Consider the following 19,863-nt stretch of genomic DNA (forward strand, 5'->3'; position numbering starts at 1 on the left):
CCATGTTCACAGATTCACAGAATATTCTGAGTTTGGAAGGTACACACAACGAACATCAAGTCCAACTTATAAGTGAATGGCCCATGCAGAGACTGAATTCACAACCCTGTGTTATTTGCACCATGCTCTAAACAACTGAGCCATTCCCAGAGTTGGCATCTCCTACTTTGCTTAAGACAAAACATTATAGAAACAGGTTTTTGTCAATGGCTCACACCTGCTGCTCCACACTGTACTTTCAAAACTACTTGAGTTCAGCATAAACCAGAACTGCTGCCATAAGCAGCCCTATTCTTCTGCAAGTTAAGTGATCCTCCTCTCTACTGCCTCATCCACAGACAGCCAAGCAGCAAGCTACATGGGGAAATTTATCACAAATTTTTAAGAAGCAATTTTTTTGGATGTGAGACAAGGTAGCACATGTTATCACAGCAGCAGTACAGACTACCATGAATCACCAGTATTTTTCTCTCCAGTTAATCTATACTCAATTTTATCTCTCCTCCTTGTACACTTTCAACTTCTCTGGCAACAGACTTTGTAATGTATAACTAGTCTTCTATGTCTCCCACTCAGAAATAAAAGCTACCAGTTTTATGTCTTATGAATGGAGATCTTATAGCATTTTAAATGCAATTGCAGGCAGAACATGCACCACGCTTATACAATAAATGGTGGCAAATGAAAAGTAAAATAAGTGGGAGCACAGGACACCACAGCTGTTCTGTATTTGGTGCACCACACACATGCACGGGTTCTTTTTTCTGATTACATATTAATTTTGCAAGTTAACATCAAGCTGCTTAACAGCCAGATGTGCGGCGCTTACACCAGCTTCTCTACTGAATTTTGAGGCACAGGGTAATCAAGGTCAAGCATAAAGACATTTCCTATTGTTCTTTTATGCTGTGGATATGAAAACTTCTCATGTGCCTTTCAGCTTTTTTCAAACCTTTGCCCAGGAGCCAGGCAAGAATCCGGGGTTCACCTTCCCAGTGAACTAAACAGGTCACCCAGATGTTTGATCGCGCCAGTTAAAACCAGTCATTGTTTGCTTATCGGTATGGCCCAGAAGACAACAGAAGGGACCTCGCTACATCAGGTCAGCAACCCACCCCGGGCTGGTTCCGGCTTTGGCGCAGCACTGCGAGGCGCAGAGAGGCACCTCTGGCCACAGGTGCCGCAGCCGGAGCTGGCTCCCGTCACCAGCACCCTCTCGGCGCATCCCGGACAGCAGCGGCACGGGGGCCGCGACCGCGCCTGGCCCTCTGCCCGCGCCCCCCGCCCCGCCGGCCCGGCCCGGCCCGCACTCACCGCCCCTGGGCGCCGAGGGGCCCGGGCCGGCGCGGGGGCCGCAGCCGCCGCAGGGCTCCGCGCAGCACCGCGCTCATCCCGCACACGCAGCAGCGATGGAGAGCGCTGGCTCCGCGCCGCTCTCCGCCGCGTCCCGTCCCGTCCCGTCCCTGCCCCGCCGAGCTCGGCCCTCCCGGAGGAGGGCGCCGGACCGCCCCTTGGAGCCGGGGGCAGCCGGAGGGGCGGCCGGGGGGGCGCCTCCGCACCTGGGGCCGGGCGGGGCGGCGGACGGGAGCGGGGCTGCCCTGGCCGAACCGGAGCGCTCCGGGGAGTCAGGGGCTGGGCCGGGCGGGGGTACCGCCCGCAGCGCTGCCCACAGCGTCCCGCCTCCTCCTGGGGCTATAAATGAGCGGCCGGAGAGCGCACGGGGCGAGCTGAGCGTCGCGCCGAGCCGTCGTGGCGTAGCCAGCGTCCTTGGGCGAGGAAGATGCTGCCGATCAGGAAGACCGCGAAACAGGGCAAAAGGGTAAATCTCCTGTTTCCCTCCCTCGCGCAGACCCGGCCGCTTCTCCCCCCGTCGCGGTGCCCTCCGCCGGCCGCCGCGGGCGGGCGCTGCCCCGGTGGGACGGGACGGGGCGGTGCGGGGGAGCCTGGCACAGGACAGGCTCTGGCACAGGGCAGGGCTCCCCGCCGCCTCTCCCGCCTCCGCGGGGTCCAGTCTGCGGGCTCTGCAGGGGAGCTGCTGCTTGACTGGCGCGACCCTCGCCGGTTACCCTCCCTCTAAGGTACTCGGTATCTCCGCAGGTAAGGCGGTCTTGTGAAAACCTAAAATAAAGCCATAGTAATTGCGCCTGTTCAGCATCGAGACGTTAAGGATATTTGGACATCGTTATGAGACAGATAAATTAGATTGATCTTAACACAATCATAGCCCATATAATCTTGGTTTCTCTGAACACATAGACTGGAGCCACCAGAGTACAAAACCATTTAGTGTAATGCTATCTGATACACAAATTAAGCGCGACTTGCAACACACTTTAAAATAGTAAATTAAAATTTAAATAGTAAATATTCTAAGGATAAACTGTCATTGGATGAGATTTCTGTCTGTTGTCTGCTCTGCTTAAAAGGCCCAGATTTCTCACCCCTTGATTAATATGACTGGTGTTTGTATAATATCAACCCAGACTCCTATGTATGCATGTCCACTGCTCTCCCATTTAGCTAAAGAAATAAGCCAGGAAAAAGTTATCCCGGCACCAGCCATTCATGCTGTTAAGGGAAAGCTACAAGCAATATCTAAGTCAAACTCTCTGACATACATCAGAACTGGCATCCTGTGCTGCTACTTGACAAGGTCAGCAGAATCACTTATTCTGTCTTCTATTTAAAGGACACTATTGCCATTAGTAGGGCACATCTTTCTCAGAATGGGTTTTACTCATTTTTATGTGTAGAGCAAAAGAGCAGAAAGATATGGGAAGAAGTCTATGACCTCTAGGTCCTACAGTTAGATTGATTATAAAAGAAGGTATGGGGTATTTGTTCTGCTTTTTCTATTTTGGCATGTACCACTAATTTCAACATCAAGCAGAAATTCCCCCTACAAGCAGTGGAGTTCTCTTTAGGACTTGAGATGTGAATAGTTTTTTCAAGATTTCTTTTCTTTCCACTGATGAAAAGGTGGGTTATAGGTTGACCGAGCAGGCTTTTCACTTACACAGTTCAGTTACATGCCTAAAGATGGTAGTAGGAATATTTTCATGGGGGCACTTGCGCTCACGCTTTCCATGTATAGGTGTATGGACCATGTGGTGCAACTTCATTCATAGTAGCAAAAGTAAAGCAGCAAAAGGTGGCTCAAAAAAGCCTTGGATAGCTTTTTACACACACTGTTTTTTGTAATTTAACAACACTGTTTTGTCAGGTGATCTCCTACCAGATCACCTGACAGTACAATGTTGATCTGGATTAGACATAAGCGCACAGCAGTAGGTCTCTGAACAAAACAATATTATGCTGAACTTTGGTTAGCTATATGGTGGTTAAATAGGTGGTATTTTGCGCAGTATATAAAGTAAAAATGGTGTGAAGAGAAGATAGCAGACCTGTAATGAAGTCTGCAAAAAGGTTATTTCCATTTGAATCCAGTGTGACCTGACAAACTAAGGTTTTATTAAGTATTTTGTGCTTTGTATTTATCTCTCCTGCCATTAGATACCCTAGTGCTAGAGTTAATATATCAAAATATGTTAAGGTGCCATGGTCTATTCAAATGTGGCTTATGTTGCTTCTGTGTGTCAAAAGTGAAGATTTGCACTTCAAAATGAAACAGAACTATGAAGAAAAACTGCTATTAAATATTAGAAGTGACTTTTTAGAAGAAAGGTTTTTTGTAGTACATTTAAATACATAATATAATAATAAATATAATGCCTATGTATTATGTCATTTGTGTCTATTACTCAATGTTCAGCTCAAAAACAACTGAGGCTGCCTTTACATTAAAGATTTCTTTTTCTTCTGCACACCTGTTCTCTGCATATCAAATTTCTGAAGCAGGCTTCATCTACAAAAGATTCTTTGGCAGACAGAAGAAGCATGGACTCAAGCAATGAGCTGTTGCTGGCCCCATTTGAGGCATTCCATTACAAATGAAAGTTGGTTTATTTGCAAGCACAATCTTCACAAAACCTCCTGACATTTACTTAAAAATTGTTTCTCCCTGATTCTGTGGAAACAAAGATAAAAATTGAACATTTTGTTGAACTTTTAAAGTCAATGGGCTCAATATTTTGGCAAGTCCATAGTATGCAATGGAATCTGATGCAGAGATTTGCAGGCCAACGTTTGGCAAAGCTCTGCACTGCAGCACTGTACAGACCAGTCCTGCCACTTTGCTGCAATGCCAGTGCCTCAGCCAGGTGACACTCTCAGCCAGGCTTTGTAGCCTCCAAGGAGCCTTACCCTGCTGTGCGTGGTACTGAAACTGGCACAGTTGGCACACTGCTCCTTTCTGTTGGAAAGGCCTTGTTCTTGTTCTGCCTAAGCAGCAGTGCTGAGACATCCTAAGTGTTTGTCTTTGTTGGATATGTGGCATGAGAGAATCGTGTTAATTAAAAGGACATTATCAAGAAAGATAATAACTGGAGTTTGAAGGGTAATTGTAAAAAAAACCTGTCCACTCAGCATGAAAATCACACTCAACTCTATGTCCATAAGGCTTTTATTTTTCCTACTCCCTCAAACTTCTTCTGTTGAAATGAAGAAAACTATGGATGGAAATTTCAATCCTACCCTTGATTAATTCTCCTTTACTCACTACCTTCATATATGTAGTCTTCATTCAACCACTTTGTAATATAGATGGAATTATGGTTGCCATCTAATTGTAGAAATCAATCCTACTCTAATAGTAGGTACTTTTTAGAAGTTTTGAACAAGTCATTGAAGCAATTAAAGGAATAGAAAGAATATAAATGCCATGTATTTTAGGACAAGCCAGTATTTGTTCTCATGTTTTTCAGTTTTACAAAAAAGATAATTGCCACTTTCCTTGCATTAGTGTGGAGTTCAAGGGAGAAGCAAGGCTTATCTTACATAGGGTTTTGTAAGGTTTGTAATTTGGCACTCTAAAACATTTCAGGGCTGTGCAAAACAAACAGGATTTTATTTTCATTTTGTAAATCTGGGTAAGCAAACCCAGACCTGTGAAAAGACTGTCAGAAACTGCAAGTCAGCTTTCTGAGATGTGTCTTGTTTGGTAGGAAACTGCTGCATGCTTACTTTTCTATGGTGCCTGTTGTGCCATCTGGAGTTACAAGCTGCTTGTGGTAAGGCTCTGTGAAGGTGGCATTGGAAGCTAGAGAGCAGATGAGCTAATAGAGAGATCAGTGGTACTAGTATCTTATTTTAAGAAGTTTCTCATATATTTTACAGGAGAATTTGAGATGGCGTATTACTTTCATAGGAACATGACTGGACCACTGACTCGCAGTTCTGGAAGCAATATCTCTGGAATACAATATAACTAATGAGAAGTCTTACACATAATATATGTGTGCATAATAAAGCCTTATGCTGCAAAAGAGCAGATCTACCATTCTTTAATTAGAATTTTACAAAGGAAATTTATTACTTTTTATTATTGTGGCAAAAATAGTTCTGCTACCTCACAGATATTTATGTCTGCCTTGCAAATACAGAAAATAGCCATCAAATTGAAGAATTGTAATTGTTAACCTGCCCTCATGTTTTCTCCAGGGTATTCTAGAACGCTTGGATGCTGGAGAAATTGTGATCGGAGATGGGGGATTTGTCTTTGCTCTTGAAAAGAGGGGATATGTAAAAGCTGGGCCTTGGACTCCTGAAGCAACTGTAGAACATCCAGAAGCAGGTCAGTTTTACTAGGAAATTATATTCCTATAGTGGATGTAAACAATGTAATGGTTGGCTAACTAATAAATATATAGAGCTCTTAGTAGATTTTTAAATAGAAGTGTTCCTTGACACTGTAGAATTACATTAAGAACAGCCTAAACCCAGCTCATCTTGCCCATTTTACTTGCTCAAACACTGGCCAAAATCAGTTAGCTCTGTAAGAATATGAGTAGTGCACACATCTACTGATATCGCTTCAGAGTGCTCTCCCAATTTTCAATAACTTGCATCCCAGGGACTTTTTAATGCAGATGTAGTTATATTTGTGTTTAAAAACATTCAGTGATTTCTCTCTCATGGATTTTTCCAGTCTGTTCTTGCGCTGATCATTTAAAGCTTGTCATTTAAAATATCTTACGAAAAGGAATTCTGCAGTTAACTATCTGTTTTGTTTTGTTCTAGTCATTCATTTATATTTATAATCTAAAATAGTTTTTTATTCATTCTTTCAGAGAAATGGCAGTTTTTAATAAACATTGTAATGAGAGTATTTAATGTTTATGGCTCCACTGTAAAATGGGGAGTGATAAACCTGATAGGAACCTAAAAATCGCAATAAACATTTAATAGAGTAACTCTCTTAAAGTGGACAGAGAGAAAATGACCAACCATTTTATGCCTTCCAGTGTAAAGACTGTAGTGTTAATCATAAATAGTGCAGAAGCAGATGGTATTATCTATTTATGCATGCTTCATCACAAGAAAATATTTGTCCTAATAATATGATGTGCAGTTAATCTCACAAGTCAATTCAGAATATCCTGGGGAAAAATTTCTTTCGTCTAAGTGTTTTCTATTCCAAGTTAGTTTTTTCTATTATACAGGAGAAGAAGGAAGAGTAGGAGAGATACCTTCGTTCTGTCTGCTACATCACTTTGTACACTTCACCTATTTATTCAGCCTAATCTTTCTCAGCCTTCAAATGTCACTTATGTCACTTAGCATCCCTAACTTAGGGTTATGGGCAGCTTTAGATAATGCAGAGCTCCAGGAAAAGTTTAAGGATTGATGACCTAATTTGCTGACTCTCATCTCCCAAAGTGACATTCTATCATCTCTCTATTTCTCTCCTCGTCTACCTCTGTCTGTCCCTGCATGTTCCATTTTACAGCTCATAGCACTTGTCTCATGCTCTTTCTTTCCCCTTTGCTTGTTATTTTTGTACCTCAAAAGCCCTCCCCACTCTGCACATGTCTCTTATAGGCTATTTATAAATCCACCGTTCAGGGCAAGTCTGCTAGTTTCTTTTTGTGCAGTGGGGCTTCTTTCCCTCCATGCATTTGCTCCTGCTTGCTCAAGGGTCATGTTACTTTGAAAGCAGATGTAATAGAACACAAGGAGCAACTGGCAGAGACAGTGGATACAAAAACCATACAGCTACCAGAGCTTCTTGTCCATATTAGGAAAGGAAAAGGAAGGAAGTTCTGAGAAGGCAGGAAGGAATAAAAAAAAAAAAAAAGAGTTCAAGGCCATTGACTGTATTACAAAAGAGGGGATTTGCCGGACTGGTAATTGTAGAAATTAGGAGATCTATATTTTTCTTCTGAGACAGATCAGGGATTGCTCTGTGCTGAGCCATATGCGTGGGTGCTTATTACCCCTATCTCCTCACAGCTTATGTCTGTGTCTTTTATGTAATGTCCAACTCATGATGGATTTAAATGAAAAATTGGTGTTACACATCTGACTCCTAAAAGGCATCAAATTAGTAATAATGGTTTAGCCTCATGTGTGGCTGTTATTCCCATTTCTGAAATGCTGGAGGAAACATGCTGGAAGTCACACAAGTAAACTACAGAGTGGTTTGAGGTTTTGATATTGCACAGTGTATTCTACTGGTAAAGCCTATTTGCTTGAGGTTGAATGAGGTTCAGGCTGATAGTTGTAGCACTATTGTTTCCCTTGAAGTGTATTCCATGTCTCCTATTCACAAACCTGGTATTTTGGGGTATGAAATTCCTTAATCATATGTGTTAGATTTCATTTTCCTACTTATGTCACCATCCATATTCGCACAAAACCCAGGCATTTTTTAGGAACAGTCTACTATTGAAATGTCGTAGAACATTTGTGAAAATATTTGTAGATTTTTTTCTTTTCTTATTTCCTGAGCAGTTTTCATCAATGCTTCCTCATTCAGGAGGATGAAAAAAAAACCCACTAGAAACATACAGAGTCCTTTTATTTGGGATCAGTGGCCTATTGTTATGATGTAGGAAAAAGAATACTCCCAGCACTACAACTTTTTTGTCCCTTCATAAAGATGTGAAAATGAAATTTGATCCCAGGCATTCAGGCAGATTCCAAAAACTTTTTGAACAGTACCTCTGCTACAACCTATGTTCCTGGAAAGATTTTTGTGGCTGCTGGGCAAAGAAGCACTGTGTTAAATCACCTGTGTAGTAAAAAATAAGCACTTTGAAATTACCCAAAGTAGCAGCTAGAAATAAAATACTGTACCAGTAGAGACAAGCAAGGGACACTACACCAATCCTTCATTGAAAGCAGACATACTTGCATGTATGCACATTAAATCTAGCAACACGAAATGCTCTTTGGGCTTCTCTGCTGCAGAAAGCTATGTTTGTTGCAGCGTATGGGAGTAATTTTATTCTTATGGCAAACTTGCATATTTTTTTAGTGACACAAACTGTGTCTGTAGGCAATGAGTTGTGATAAACTAGGACTTCAGGAAAACCTTTCTAAACATCTGCCATAGAAATTGCAGTGTTCTTGTGTGTGTAGGTAATAAGTATCTTGTGTACAGTAAGTAAGGAACTCCTGTATTTCCTATAAGCTGCTAAGCATTTAACTCTGTTTTACATGATCAGTAGCATTCTAGTAATTATTGTAACTATTATTCTGTGGGTATATGTATAAAATCAATTAACAGTTCCTGTTCTGTTGCTGCTGTGGCAATTGAAGTGTACTGCTTACAGCCAGAAAGGCATGACTACCATTACAGAGCCTTTTCCCAAAGTCCTAATGTAGGAAATTTGTCTATTCAAAGTAATGGTAACCTCTCCTTTAAATAGATTGTTGTCATTGTAGTAAAATCATCATGTGGAGACATATGGGAAGAATTAACTTTGTGCTGTGAATCACTTTTCTGGAGCAGCAAGTCTTCTTTTAAGTAAGGATGTATTTAGCAAAATAGATCTTTGGTTTTGGCTGACTATACTCTTTTAAAACTTTGCTGGGGGAGAAAACTCAAAAATGTAGAATAGAGGAGGCAATGAAACACTGTATTCTTCCATATAATTATCATGTCCCTTAATTTGTTGCTATGATACTTTCTTCTCTTTTCTTCTTCATAATATAGAAGCTAAGAGAAGATAGCTTTTTCATTTGAAGAGCCTTTTGTCTGGTATCCCTTGTTATGCTTTCATATTCTTTTGTCAGACATCCATTATCCCTTCCTAAATCACTATAAAAATGCTCTATCAATCCCTATATCTGGGAGATCTGAAGGACTGCAGAAAATAGAGGATTGTCAAGGTGGCAGGCAAAACTGAATCTGCAGCTAAACTATATAGAAATCTTCAGTCATTCTTAACAGAAAAGAATGAAGAAGAAAATTTTCTACCTAATGTTTTGATGGTGAGAAGAAAGAAATTCTGTGTGGACTCGGGTACTGCTTCTAATTTCTAAACACAATGTCACTAATTTTACAATAACATTACATCAACAAACACTGGATTTGGGGATAACACAGTAATAACCTTGTCTCTTAATTTGCAGTTCGTCAGCTTCACCGAGAATTCCTCAGAGCTGGATCCAATGTTCTGCAGACCTTCACCTTTTATGCCAGCGAGGATAAACTGGAGAACAGGGGCAATTATGTAGCTGAGAAAATAAGTGTGAGTAAACCAGTTCTGGAGATACAAAATGAGTTGATCAATTTCAAATGGTTTGGCAAAGATATTATCAAGTTTGTCCTAACAGTTTTGGCTATATTTGAGGACCAGAGAATGAGATGATGGAATTTCAGAGTTTGAAATAGCAAAAAAGCAAGGTGAAGTGAGAAAAAACCCCAAACCAAAACAAAAATCAAATACAAAATGGGGAAAGGATGAAGAGGGGGAAGAGAATGCCCACATTGTATTTTTCTGTATTTTTATCTGAGGAGATGGGTTTATGGAGTTTAAGTACAAAGATTACAGAGAGTACTAAACGCACAGAGAGCAAAACTAGTGAAAAAATAGAGATGTTTTAGCATCCAGAGAAATTACTGAACTGTAAAAATGGTGAAGAATCTTAGAGAATAATGAACAGTTAATGAGAACAAAATGTTTTTAGAACCACATCTTCATTAAGTAGCAACTAAAATAATCCAAGCTATACACTGTATTCAATATTCCCTTCCTCTTGTGTGAAGGTAATTTTTACATCAGCAGAAGTACCCTGTCCGTGTTTTCTTACCCCCTACATAGAGGAATTGTAGGATTCTGGGTGTGTTTACTAGACACAGGCCCAAGGTCTAGTGGAATTCCTGGCCAAATATTTCTATATAGTACCTTTGATACTAGAATGTTTGGCATTGGGTGGTTTCTCTGATCCTGTTCCTTTGGTCCTACTGTATATTGTATCTTCTGCAAACTAGAGAAAATTCTCCAGGGCTCAGGGAGGAAGGAATTGCTGTATCTGTGAAGATATCCTCAGTCAGAAATTAGAACAATCTGGACACTAGGGAAACACTTGAGGCTTAATTGAGTTAATCCCGAAATGTCATATGACCAAATTTATCTGAAATGCTGTACCTTTTACAATACTGAAATGTCTGAAGTGGTAGTCCCAGAAACACAGTAACCCTTTACCAAGCCAATGCTTCAATTCTTGCTGATGTGCAAAATTATAAAGGCTGGAGAGCACCTGGTATTTGGATTGCATTACCTCAAACATCTCAAAATGTATTTCCTGCCAGTTCTAGAATCAGGTTGCTCCAGGATTTAACAAATTTATGGTTCCACCTCACAGAGTCCCCAAACATAAATGCAAGTGGAAGACAATCTGTCAGCAGCAGCTTTAAAAATCAGCTGGGTTTTTGAGGCAGCCATGTAAAACTTCAGCAGAGAGAAGCTTATGGACTTAGAGACTTCTAAATAGTCCATGGACTGCAGAGAACCTGCTGTAATCAATACTTTTTTAAATACCACAAATAATGATTTTTTTTCCCCAGATTTATTTTTCTCAGTTTAACCTTTTTTTGAAAAGCTGTTATGGTCATCCCAGTTTAGATATAGAAGGAATATGACTTCCGGTCTTGGTGATTAATTAACAATATTTTCGCCTTTATTTAATTTGGTGACTTTAATATCACATAATTAATGTTTTCTTTTAAAAAATGTCTTAAATAACCCTGGATGAATATTATATTGGCGGTGGGAGGTGTTAATTATCAGAACAGTAAAATATATTTTAAAAAAGAAAAGTTAAAATTCTCATATGTCTTGTTTTCCATTCACAAATTTCAGAATGAAAACATATGCTTAGGTGTAACTAACTCATTTTCTAAGAAGCAAAGAAAATTCCACTTCACCCCAAATATTTGTGTTTTATAGGCTATTTGTGTAAGATCTGTTAAACGTAATGTATTTTGTAGTATTTGACAAGATGATAACTAAGAGGAGGCAAGAAATTATTTTTCTAATGTTTGTTACTGTTTAAAAGAATCTTATCTTCCTAATCAAGATTACTCTAAAAATCCATTTGATTTTAATTACGTTTAGTTTAAATTTAACAAAAATATGAAAAAGCACTTATGATTTCTCACTATTTTTGTCCTTCTAGGGTTCTACATACCTCTGGTAAGATAAAACTAATAGATTCTATGTTCACACAGTGCCACAAAGTGAATGAAGCTGCTTGTGACATTGCAAGAGAAGTGGCTAATGAAGGTGATGCTTTGGTGGCTGGAGGAGTCAGTCAAACACCATCTTACTTAAGCTGTAAGGATAAAACAGAGGTTAAAGCAGCCTTTCGAAAACAACTGGAAGTCTTTATGAAGAAGAACGTGGACTTCTTAATTGCAGAGGTAAATCTGTAAGAATAAGTACGTGCCTTCAATCGGCACAGTGTTAACTTTTAAGATGTATAGCCTATTTTAGGAACTATCACTACATGTTTCCACCTCCTTTGAGATTTTCTGCTGTGCTTTTATCTCAGTAGTATCAGATATTTTTTTGTAAATGCCCACCAACATCTGCAGGTGTTCTAGAATAGGATCTTTGAACCTCATTTCTTCCTAAGTCAAGTAAAATTCTGTGTGAATACAGAGACAAAATGTTGCGGGGATCTAGACTAATCCCTATTTCTTCCAGTACATGGAAAGTAACCTAAGACAACTTTTCTAGTTGACTATAGGTCTTGGGTTAATCTTTGATTAATCTACCCTATGGCCATTCTTCTTCTGAAACAAAAGTAACAATATTTTTAATTTATTTTTACTCACTTTTAAAAATCCTTTTTTAACTGTGGGGCCAGTAAACTCAATTGAATTATGTTAGTACAAATCAGAAAATTTTCAAATCATTGTATTGATGGTGAATTTGGGGTCTGGATAGGAATTTTTGTATTTCTTTGCTGAGAAACAAAATAGCCTAGTTTTAATTTTTTTCAGTATTTTGAGCATGTTGAAGAGGCTGTCTGGGCAGTTGAAGTTCTAAAAGAATCTGGAAAGCCAGTTGCAGCTACGATGTGCATTGGTCCAGAAGGAGACATGCATGGAGTGTCCCCTGGACAATGTGCTGTCCAGCTGGTAAAGGCTGGTAAGAATCTGTTTTAATATGCCCTTTGAAAATATGGAAAAAGTCCCTAATGATTTAAATAAATAGATGTGTATGTCAAGTAGGTAGCTTCCCAGTTGTATCTGATAGGAGTTATGACTCTCTGGAAAAGTTTTTATATGTAGCTTACTAGAACAGTCTTGTAAAAACATATGGAAATACGACTGTGAAATCCTTGATTATGTGTATGAAATGGGTAAGAGCAATAGCCATAGAAGACTGATACTGAATACAGCAAAATCCTAAACCTGCTCAAATTTCATTGCAGACCCATCCCCAAATTCTAGAATCACAAGCACAAAGCTGCTTTTGATTCTCTGCTCTTGTTTTTGCACACAGTTCAAGCTCAAGATGAGAAAATTAAGGGAATGACAAAATTAATAATATTGGCTATGAAAGGCTGTTTTCTATGGAAAAAGGGGAAGGGGAGAAGAAATTAATCAGAGGCATGATCAGTGAAGATACACAGGTTTACATATCTATCCCAAAGTGCTCTTTTCCTTTCAAGTTATAGTTGAAATCCAAAGGTAGAACTTGTGTTAGGAACCTGCCACCTGTTTCCATATGTGGCTCTACACAATCAGACTTTACTGATTAAACTCTGTAGGAGGGTAGAAGAAAAAACATCTGTAGAGGATGTGATTCATCATTAGAAAGGTAAAGAGGAGTGCAGCTGAGATGTAAATGGCATGATCAACCTCAGGAGGGCTGTGCCTGGCTGTAGCACAGTTGCCTTGTTTCCATAACACTGGTGTGAAGGTGGGCGGCACTGCTTCTAGAGTGCTGTGGAACTTTCATCTCCCACTTTTCTGGGGAGCTGTGACTTGAAGTTACTTTCCTCCTCCTAGGTGCTTCTATAGTTGGAGTCAACTGCCATTTTGATCCAGAAACTTCCATCGAAACTGTGAGGCTGATGAAAGAGGGCTTGCAGGCTGCTAAACTGAAAGCCCACCTGATGTGCCAGCCACTTGCTTTCCATACTCCTGATTGTGGAAAGCAGGGATTTATTGATCTTCCGGAATTTCCCTTTGGTAAGACAAGGGTATATTTTTTGTTGGTGGTGTTGCTTTATTGGCTGTTCCTGGCTTTTATTGCCCCCAGTTTTTAGTACAGCTGAAGCTGCAAGGTGTCCTTTTATTCAATATGATGAGTCCTAGTTATCCTGTCTGGCATATCCTAGTTATCCTGTCTAGTTGTCCTACTCCTGGCATTTTCCAGGCAGATCAAAATGTAATATTGGAGTAAAGATCGTCCACATAGGGAGATGTCAGTAGTGTCACTACTTCAGTAGTATCACAGCCTGTAACTCAGTGTGTTATTATGATGAGGAGAGTTTAAATGCCACAATCTAAATTAATTTTAAAAATATTCTTCCTCATGCTATAGAACCCTGTTCAGGACTGCTGTAAACAGTCCAAAGAGCAGCAGCAAATGTAGTAAAAAACCTCATTTTTCTGGGTTGTGATATCTATCTCACAAGTCCTACATTTACTTTTGTAAGGATTTAATGTACAATGCAGTACAATGGATATAGGAGCATTGTTATTGCGCTCATAATATTTAAATCTTGTAAGTGTGACTGTCTAATGTACGTGACATTAGAGAGACACCAGAAAGGGGACTTTAATATTGCTAACAAATTAGCAGTTTGGAGGAGAAATCTCCATGTATGCTCAGAAGAAACTCTACAAAAACTGGGAGAGTTAGCCATTTAATATTTATATAAGGCTTGTGTATTTAGGGCTTATTTTCATGTGAGTATTTTGCCCTGTAACATAAGGGCAAAATCAGCTTAAACATTTTAAGGCTGATTAGAAAATTCTTTCATTTTCAGATAACATACACCCTTCTTTTCAAGATCAGAGTAAATGGTCCCAAAACGTTCACAATTTGAATTTGCAGCAAAAAAAAAAAGAGAAGTAGATGCGATTTTTAGGAAGCTTGTTGTTTTTCTTTAAATTCCTCTCTTTACATAAATGAAGGAAAGAGAATAAAGCACAAGCCTGGGGCATTCATTAAATGGTAATAACACGTCTGAGTCCTGAAAATATCGAAGATGTTTAAAAGTGTTAGGAACTCATTTATCCTATTCATTCCTTCATATAGTTCCTCTGATTGCAAGCAGGAAAAAAAAAGTCAAACAGATGCAGTAAGCAATCAAGTGAATGGAAGGATTCACTCTGGTTTGTTTTGGTTCTTGGCTTGTGTGCTATAAGCAATCTGTATGACATCTCAGCATTTAGAATTTCCATTAATAATTAATTGGTGAATACCTGCTCCATGAGTGTTTTCAAAACCCCGAAGTAGTAACTAATTGCTTGACAGCAGATAATCTCTTCAGTAAATAATTTTTAAACTGACCAAATTACCTGGTTTTCATGAAGGCAACAACAGAGGTATTTAGATATCTGAAGAGTACATATACTCTCTACAGCGCAACAAGATCTAAGTTTCTAGGGAAGAATTAGGTATGTTGTATTGACAAACTCCAGCAATTAGATGCCAGAAAGATTTATTTTTCTGTAGATCTATTTCAATTTTTCTATGTTTTCTCTTCTGTTTTATTGCAATTTCTCTGAAATGTCACCAGTTAAATAAGGACAATGTTTTAGAAAGAAATGACCTGGTCACTGAAAGCATACCCAATTATCTCAAGGGTAGATATATTGAGGAGGCAAATCAAGGAGCATGTTACAGTTTTTCCTCTTCAAGAACTGTTAAGTTAGAGATATTTAATTCTGAATAAAGCTAAGAAAAGTATTGCATTGACAGACATGGAAAAAATAAATAAAATATTAGTCAGTTTTGGGAACGTATCTCTCCACTTTAAAGATAAGGATGTTGTGTGGCACAGTATCAAATGTTTTGTGGAAGTCCAGGAAGGTGACATTCATCACTCTTCTCTTCTCCACCAATGCTGTAACCCCATCACAGGAGGGCACCAAATTTGTAGGCACGGTTTGCCCTCAGTAAAGTCATGTTGGCTGCCACAAATCACATCCTCATTTTCCATGTGCCTTAGTACAGGTTCCAGGTGATTTGATCCAAGGTTTTTCTGGGCAGCGTAAGAGTGACTGGTCTCTCTTTCTCTGGCTTTTTCTTTTCTGCCTTTTTAAAAGTGTGGGTTATGTTTCCCTTTCTCCAGTCACTAGGAACTTCACTGGACTGTCACAAGTTTTCAAGTATGATGGACAGTGGCTTAGCCACTTCAGCTGCCATCAAATCAATGCATCTCATCAGGTCACATGGATTGTGACAGGGTGATGGAGATGACAGGGAAACAACCTATACTGTTCCCCTGATGCTTAGTTCCTTCTACAGGTGTAAGTGGAGTGCACAATGATGCATTCTTACTGTTGATCATTTGTATAAATTTTGCATTAGCTTTTAAATAACATATGAAAGAAGAGGAAATAATGCATTTGTGCTTCTGATGCTTTTATCACATCTGCAGCACTGTACAAAAGCTTGTTTTTATTTGAACAGCTTTCTAAAATGCTTAATCAAAGTTTTCCAGGCCATATTAGTCCATCTACTTTTCCTTTGTCTCATCTTTCCCTCTGAGAGCAATAATTTTCTTTATAAGAATCTTTAGTTGTCTCCCTTCTGTTTTTTTTATTTATAAACCTGATTCTTAACTACAAAATGGACTTAGGGTATATCTGCTTTGTATCAACTTCTTGCATGTTAGGCATTTTTGGGACAGGACATTGGGACATTCTTCAATCCTACTCTCCTTTGTTGCTGGAGCCTTACTACCTCGACCACAGCTTCTTTGCCCAGCAGTGTTCAGTGCACAGACATGATGCTGCACTTAACTGATAACCGTGCTGGTTCACATCCTGCAGATGTGCATATGCATTAAGAAGTGGGAGGATTTTTGGTTTTTTATTTCTGTATTTTCATTTCTTAAAGTTTCTTGTTCAGTCCCCATTCTTTTCTTTCCAGTCACGCCACTCTTGTGCCTCCAGCTCCTTGAGGTGTGCTTTTCACTTTTTGCTCCTTTACTTCCACAAGTCTACTCTCTCAGGTCTCGTTATTCCATCACAATGCTCAACAAAACTTGCAATAGAGATGGCATTCTAACTTACCTACACGCAGAACTTCCCACAAGGAATGACATGTTTTGAGGCAGCAAGCTGGGATTATAACTAAGGGTTGGTCTAAGAAATAGCTAAGATCCCAGCTGAAACAACTGGCTGCCAATATCGAATTGTGGAAAAAAGTGCAATAAGCATTTCTGAGGAATAATTACCAGGATTATTCCTATGCCAGTAGGCTGATACAGTCTCCTTTCACAGATCAGTGTGTGGAAATCAATTTTCCCAGGTATTGATTGTTTATTAGGAAATGTAGCCATAACATTGAAAGTATTCCAATTCTTCAGCTAAGAACTCTGCAGAATGGGAAACATGATCCACCTCAGAAGATACTAGGTGATGTTTTGGTAGGCCAAACATGCTTACAAGCACAGGTCAGTGGAGCACTGCAGAAAAAGCTAGCCTTCTAAAAGTTTCAATCTCTGATTCTAGGTCAGACAGTTCAAACATATGCATCTACATCTACAACGACTTTTGCAAATAGAGTGCAAGTGTTTCAACAACATGATTTCTTACCAAGAAAATGGATAAAAATTGAATGGACCATGATGGAAACTTAAGATATTAATCTCTTTGCAGGTCTGGAGCCAAGAATTGCCACCAGATGGGACATTCAAAAATATGCAAGAAAGGCCTATGACTTAGGAATTCGTTTCATTGGAGGCTGCTGTGGATTTGAGCCATATCACATCCGAGCAATAGCTGAGGAGCTGGCTCCTGAAAGAGGATTTTTGCCAGAAGCTTCTGAGAAACATGGTAGCTGGGGTGATAACCTGAGCATGCATACCAAACCCTGGGTCAGAGCAAGGTATGTATATCTGACCTGGAAACCAACACACCTTTTGCAAAGGCTTACATTGCTCCACAGAGCACACTGGCTTAGCTGATATGGGCATCTAAATATCACTGTAAAGATTTTATCGTTAGAATTATATGTTTTATGTTTAATCTCCAAGAATTAAAGCTGACCTAAGAGCAGGGAAAGGAGTGAAGGAGAAGTAGAGAAGATCCTGTGAATGTAATTCGTGACTATGAAAAGGAGAATATGGTATATGAGCTCCTAATGGTGACTTGCTTACAGTATTCCTTTCAAAGATGGAAAGGTACTTTTAAAGCATGTAGCATTTAATTGCATATTTTCATTCATACTTCTATATATAAATATAATGTCCATTTTACAAGTTAGATGACCCTTTGCAATTGTCTTCTAAGTCACATCTCCTTCAATATTATGAGGTGCTGGGAAAAAATACCTGAGTTTCTTTTTCTTTATTTAGGGCAAGAAAAGAATACTGGGAGAATCTGAAGCCTGCTTCCGGCAGGCCATATTGTCCCTGCATGTCAAAGCCAGATGGCTGGGGAGTGACCAGAGGAGCCAAGGAGCTGATGCAACAGAAAGAAGCAACAACTGAACAACAGCTAAAGGAGCTCTTCCAGAAAAAGAAGTTCTAATCCACTGCAGTTATATAAATCTTAAAATGATATATCTACAGACCATCTCATGCTTCAGAAGAAAATCTGTGAAGATGAGTACTGTGTTGATTTATCAGTTAAAAATGTAATGAAAGAGACAAAATCCAGAAAAAATGTGATTACTTATGTCTAACTTTGATAATAGAATCCTTATCTGGACAAATAGTTTAGAGAATACATAGTCAAAAGTAATTTTGGATTCTCATAATAATTGAGCTTCTGTTAGCTGAGTGCCATTAATTGGATAGACACAGAAATACCTGGAAGTCATAACTGGCTGAACTCACCTGTGAAAAAAGAAAAAGCCATCTATAAATACAGTGTCAATGGACTTCAGCGTCCAAGTCTTTTTTCAGTTTGGTTTTATAGGAGCTTTCTCAGACTTCAAGATTTGTTGAGAGCTAGTGCGGGAACACACAAATTGCCAATTATTTGTGGTCACTTTCTTGGTTTCAAGAGAACAAAAGTAAACTGAAAAATATATCTTATAATTGTTATCAAAACCTAAGGAAAATGAGATCTTGCAGGAATTTCTTATATGCAGAGAGCTTTTAGAAGAGAAAAATGGCAGGTAGACAAAACTCAGTTTTTGTCCTCAGGTACCATGTACACAAGATTTACTCTTCTGGGGATTAAAAAGCTTAAGAAATTACTCTGCAACCTAAAGAAATGTCAAATAAATTAAAAAATAATACAATGAAATAGTACTGTAGTATCTTCACACCTTAAACTGTAAAACCTCAAAAAGTATATTGTATCTCCAGTAAAAAACTAATTTTCAAATGATGCAGCGTGTTTCTGAAAATCTCACTTTAATTACTTGGTTATCTTAAAACAGCAGGTTTCTAAGACATAACTCCCATTTAAAAGAGCAGTACACTTTTTTTTTTTTTAGCTGATTGATTCACCCTGCAATCTTAGTTTTAACAAATGAAAAACTCTGTTAGGAAGTAGATCCACCCATTTAGGTTGAGAAAACCTATGGAATTTGTACACTGATTTGTTTTCAAACAAGATAAGGTTTTCATAGGAAGGGTACCACTATATTTAGAACTTGTAAAGCCCACATTTCCATCATTTATTTTTGTGAGGTACCACACAACTTCAATTTCTGTTTAGAATGAATTTTCAGCCATCTTACATTAAGGCAACTATCTTTATAAAAATCTCATTCTCACAATCAGTGTTGAAAGATGTAGTCAGACTGCTTTTCATGTGTAAGCTTATTTGCTTGTTTCTATCCATGCTGGTATTCTGCAGTTCAGGAAACACATATACAACACTTCAGTGAGAAACTTCATGCATCCTTTTTAGACTGTTATTGGCAGACAGGTTTAAGCCTGCCTTCCCCAGGCTTAAAACATATTAAAACACTTACTAGCTAGAAATTTTGCCTGAAAGACAAAAGCAGAAAAATCAAGAAAGTAAGTATTTTAAAATGCAGATTATTTGGAAAGCATTCATGTGAGTATATATTTTATACACTTTATAAACTTCTTTCCTTCCTAAGTGATTCTCAACATTACCTCTGCAGAGAGTGAATATTGCAAAATCTGTAAAACAGGAATGCCAGATCTTTGATCATCATCAAAATGCATGGAGCATTAAGAGCATATGCTTGATTAGGTGGCTTAAAACAAAGGCTACAACCAGTACAGAAGTGTTTTGAACAATTATTACCTTTTTAGGGACTTCTTGTAGCACAGAATGCTGTTTGAGTATCATACACTAACTATACAAGTAGCCGGGCTGATTTTTTTGGAAACTGT

At 39.0% G+C, this 19,863-nt stretch overlaps 2 protein-coding genes across 2 annotated transcripts in view; one reads left to right on the forward strand and one right to left on the reverse strand.

The window, feature by feature from the left end:
- Positions 1 to 1,732, reverse strand: part of DMGDH (dimethylglycine dehydrogenase) — a 39,777-nt gene extending 38,045 nt beyond the window's left edge. The window contains exon 1 of the mRNA XM_030968976.1: positions 1,315 to 1,732. Within this exon, the coding sequence (XP_030824836.1) occupies positions 1,315 to 1,391 (77 nt within the window). The 5' untranslated portion in view covers positions 1,392 to 1,732. The remainder of the gene's footprint in view (positions 1 to 1,314) is intronic.
- LOC115915514 (betaine--homocysteine S-methyltransferase 1) lies at positions 1,708 to 18,425 on the forward strand. Its single transcript, XM_030968977.1, has 8 exons — positions 1,708 to 1,819; positions 5,560 to 5,692; positions 9,478 to 9,596; positions 11,579 to 11,770; positions 12,356 to 12,503; positions 13,370 to 13,552; positions 17,201 to 17,429; positions 17,899 to 18,425. The coding sequence occupies exons 1-8, from the start codon at positions 1,781 to 1,783 to the stop codon at positions 18,071 to 18,073; spliced, it is 1,218 nt and encodes a 405-aa protein (XP_030824837.1). The 5' UTR covers positions 1,708 to 1,780; the 3' UTR covers positions 18,074 to 18,425.
- Positions 18,426 to 19,863: the final 1,438 nt, after the last annotated feature.

The sequence above is a fragment of the Camarhynchus parvulus genome, chromosome Z, assembly GCF_901933205.1.
Source record: "Camarhynchus parvulus chromosome Z, STF_HiC, whole genome shotgun sequence".
NCBI lineage: Eukaryota > Metazoa > Chordata > Aves > Passeriformes > Thraupidae > Camarhynchus > Camarhynchus parvulus.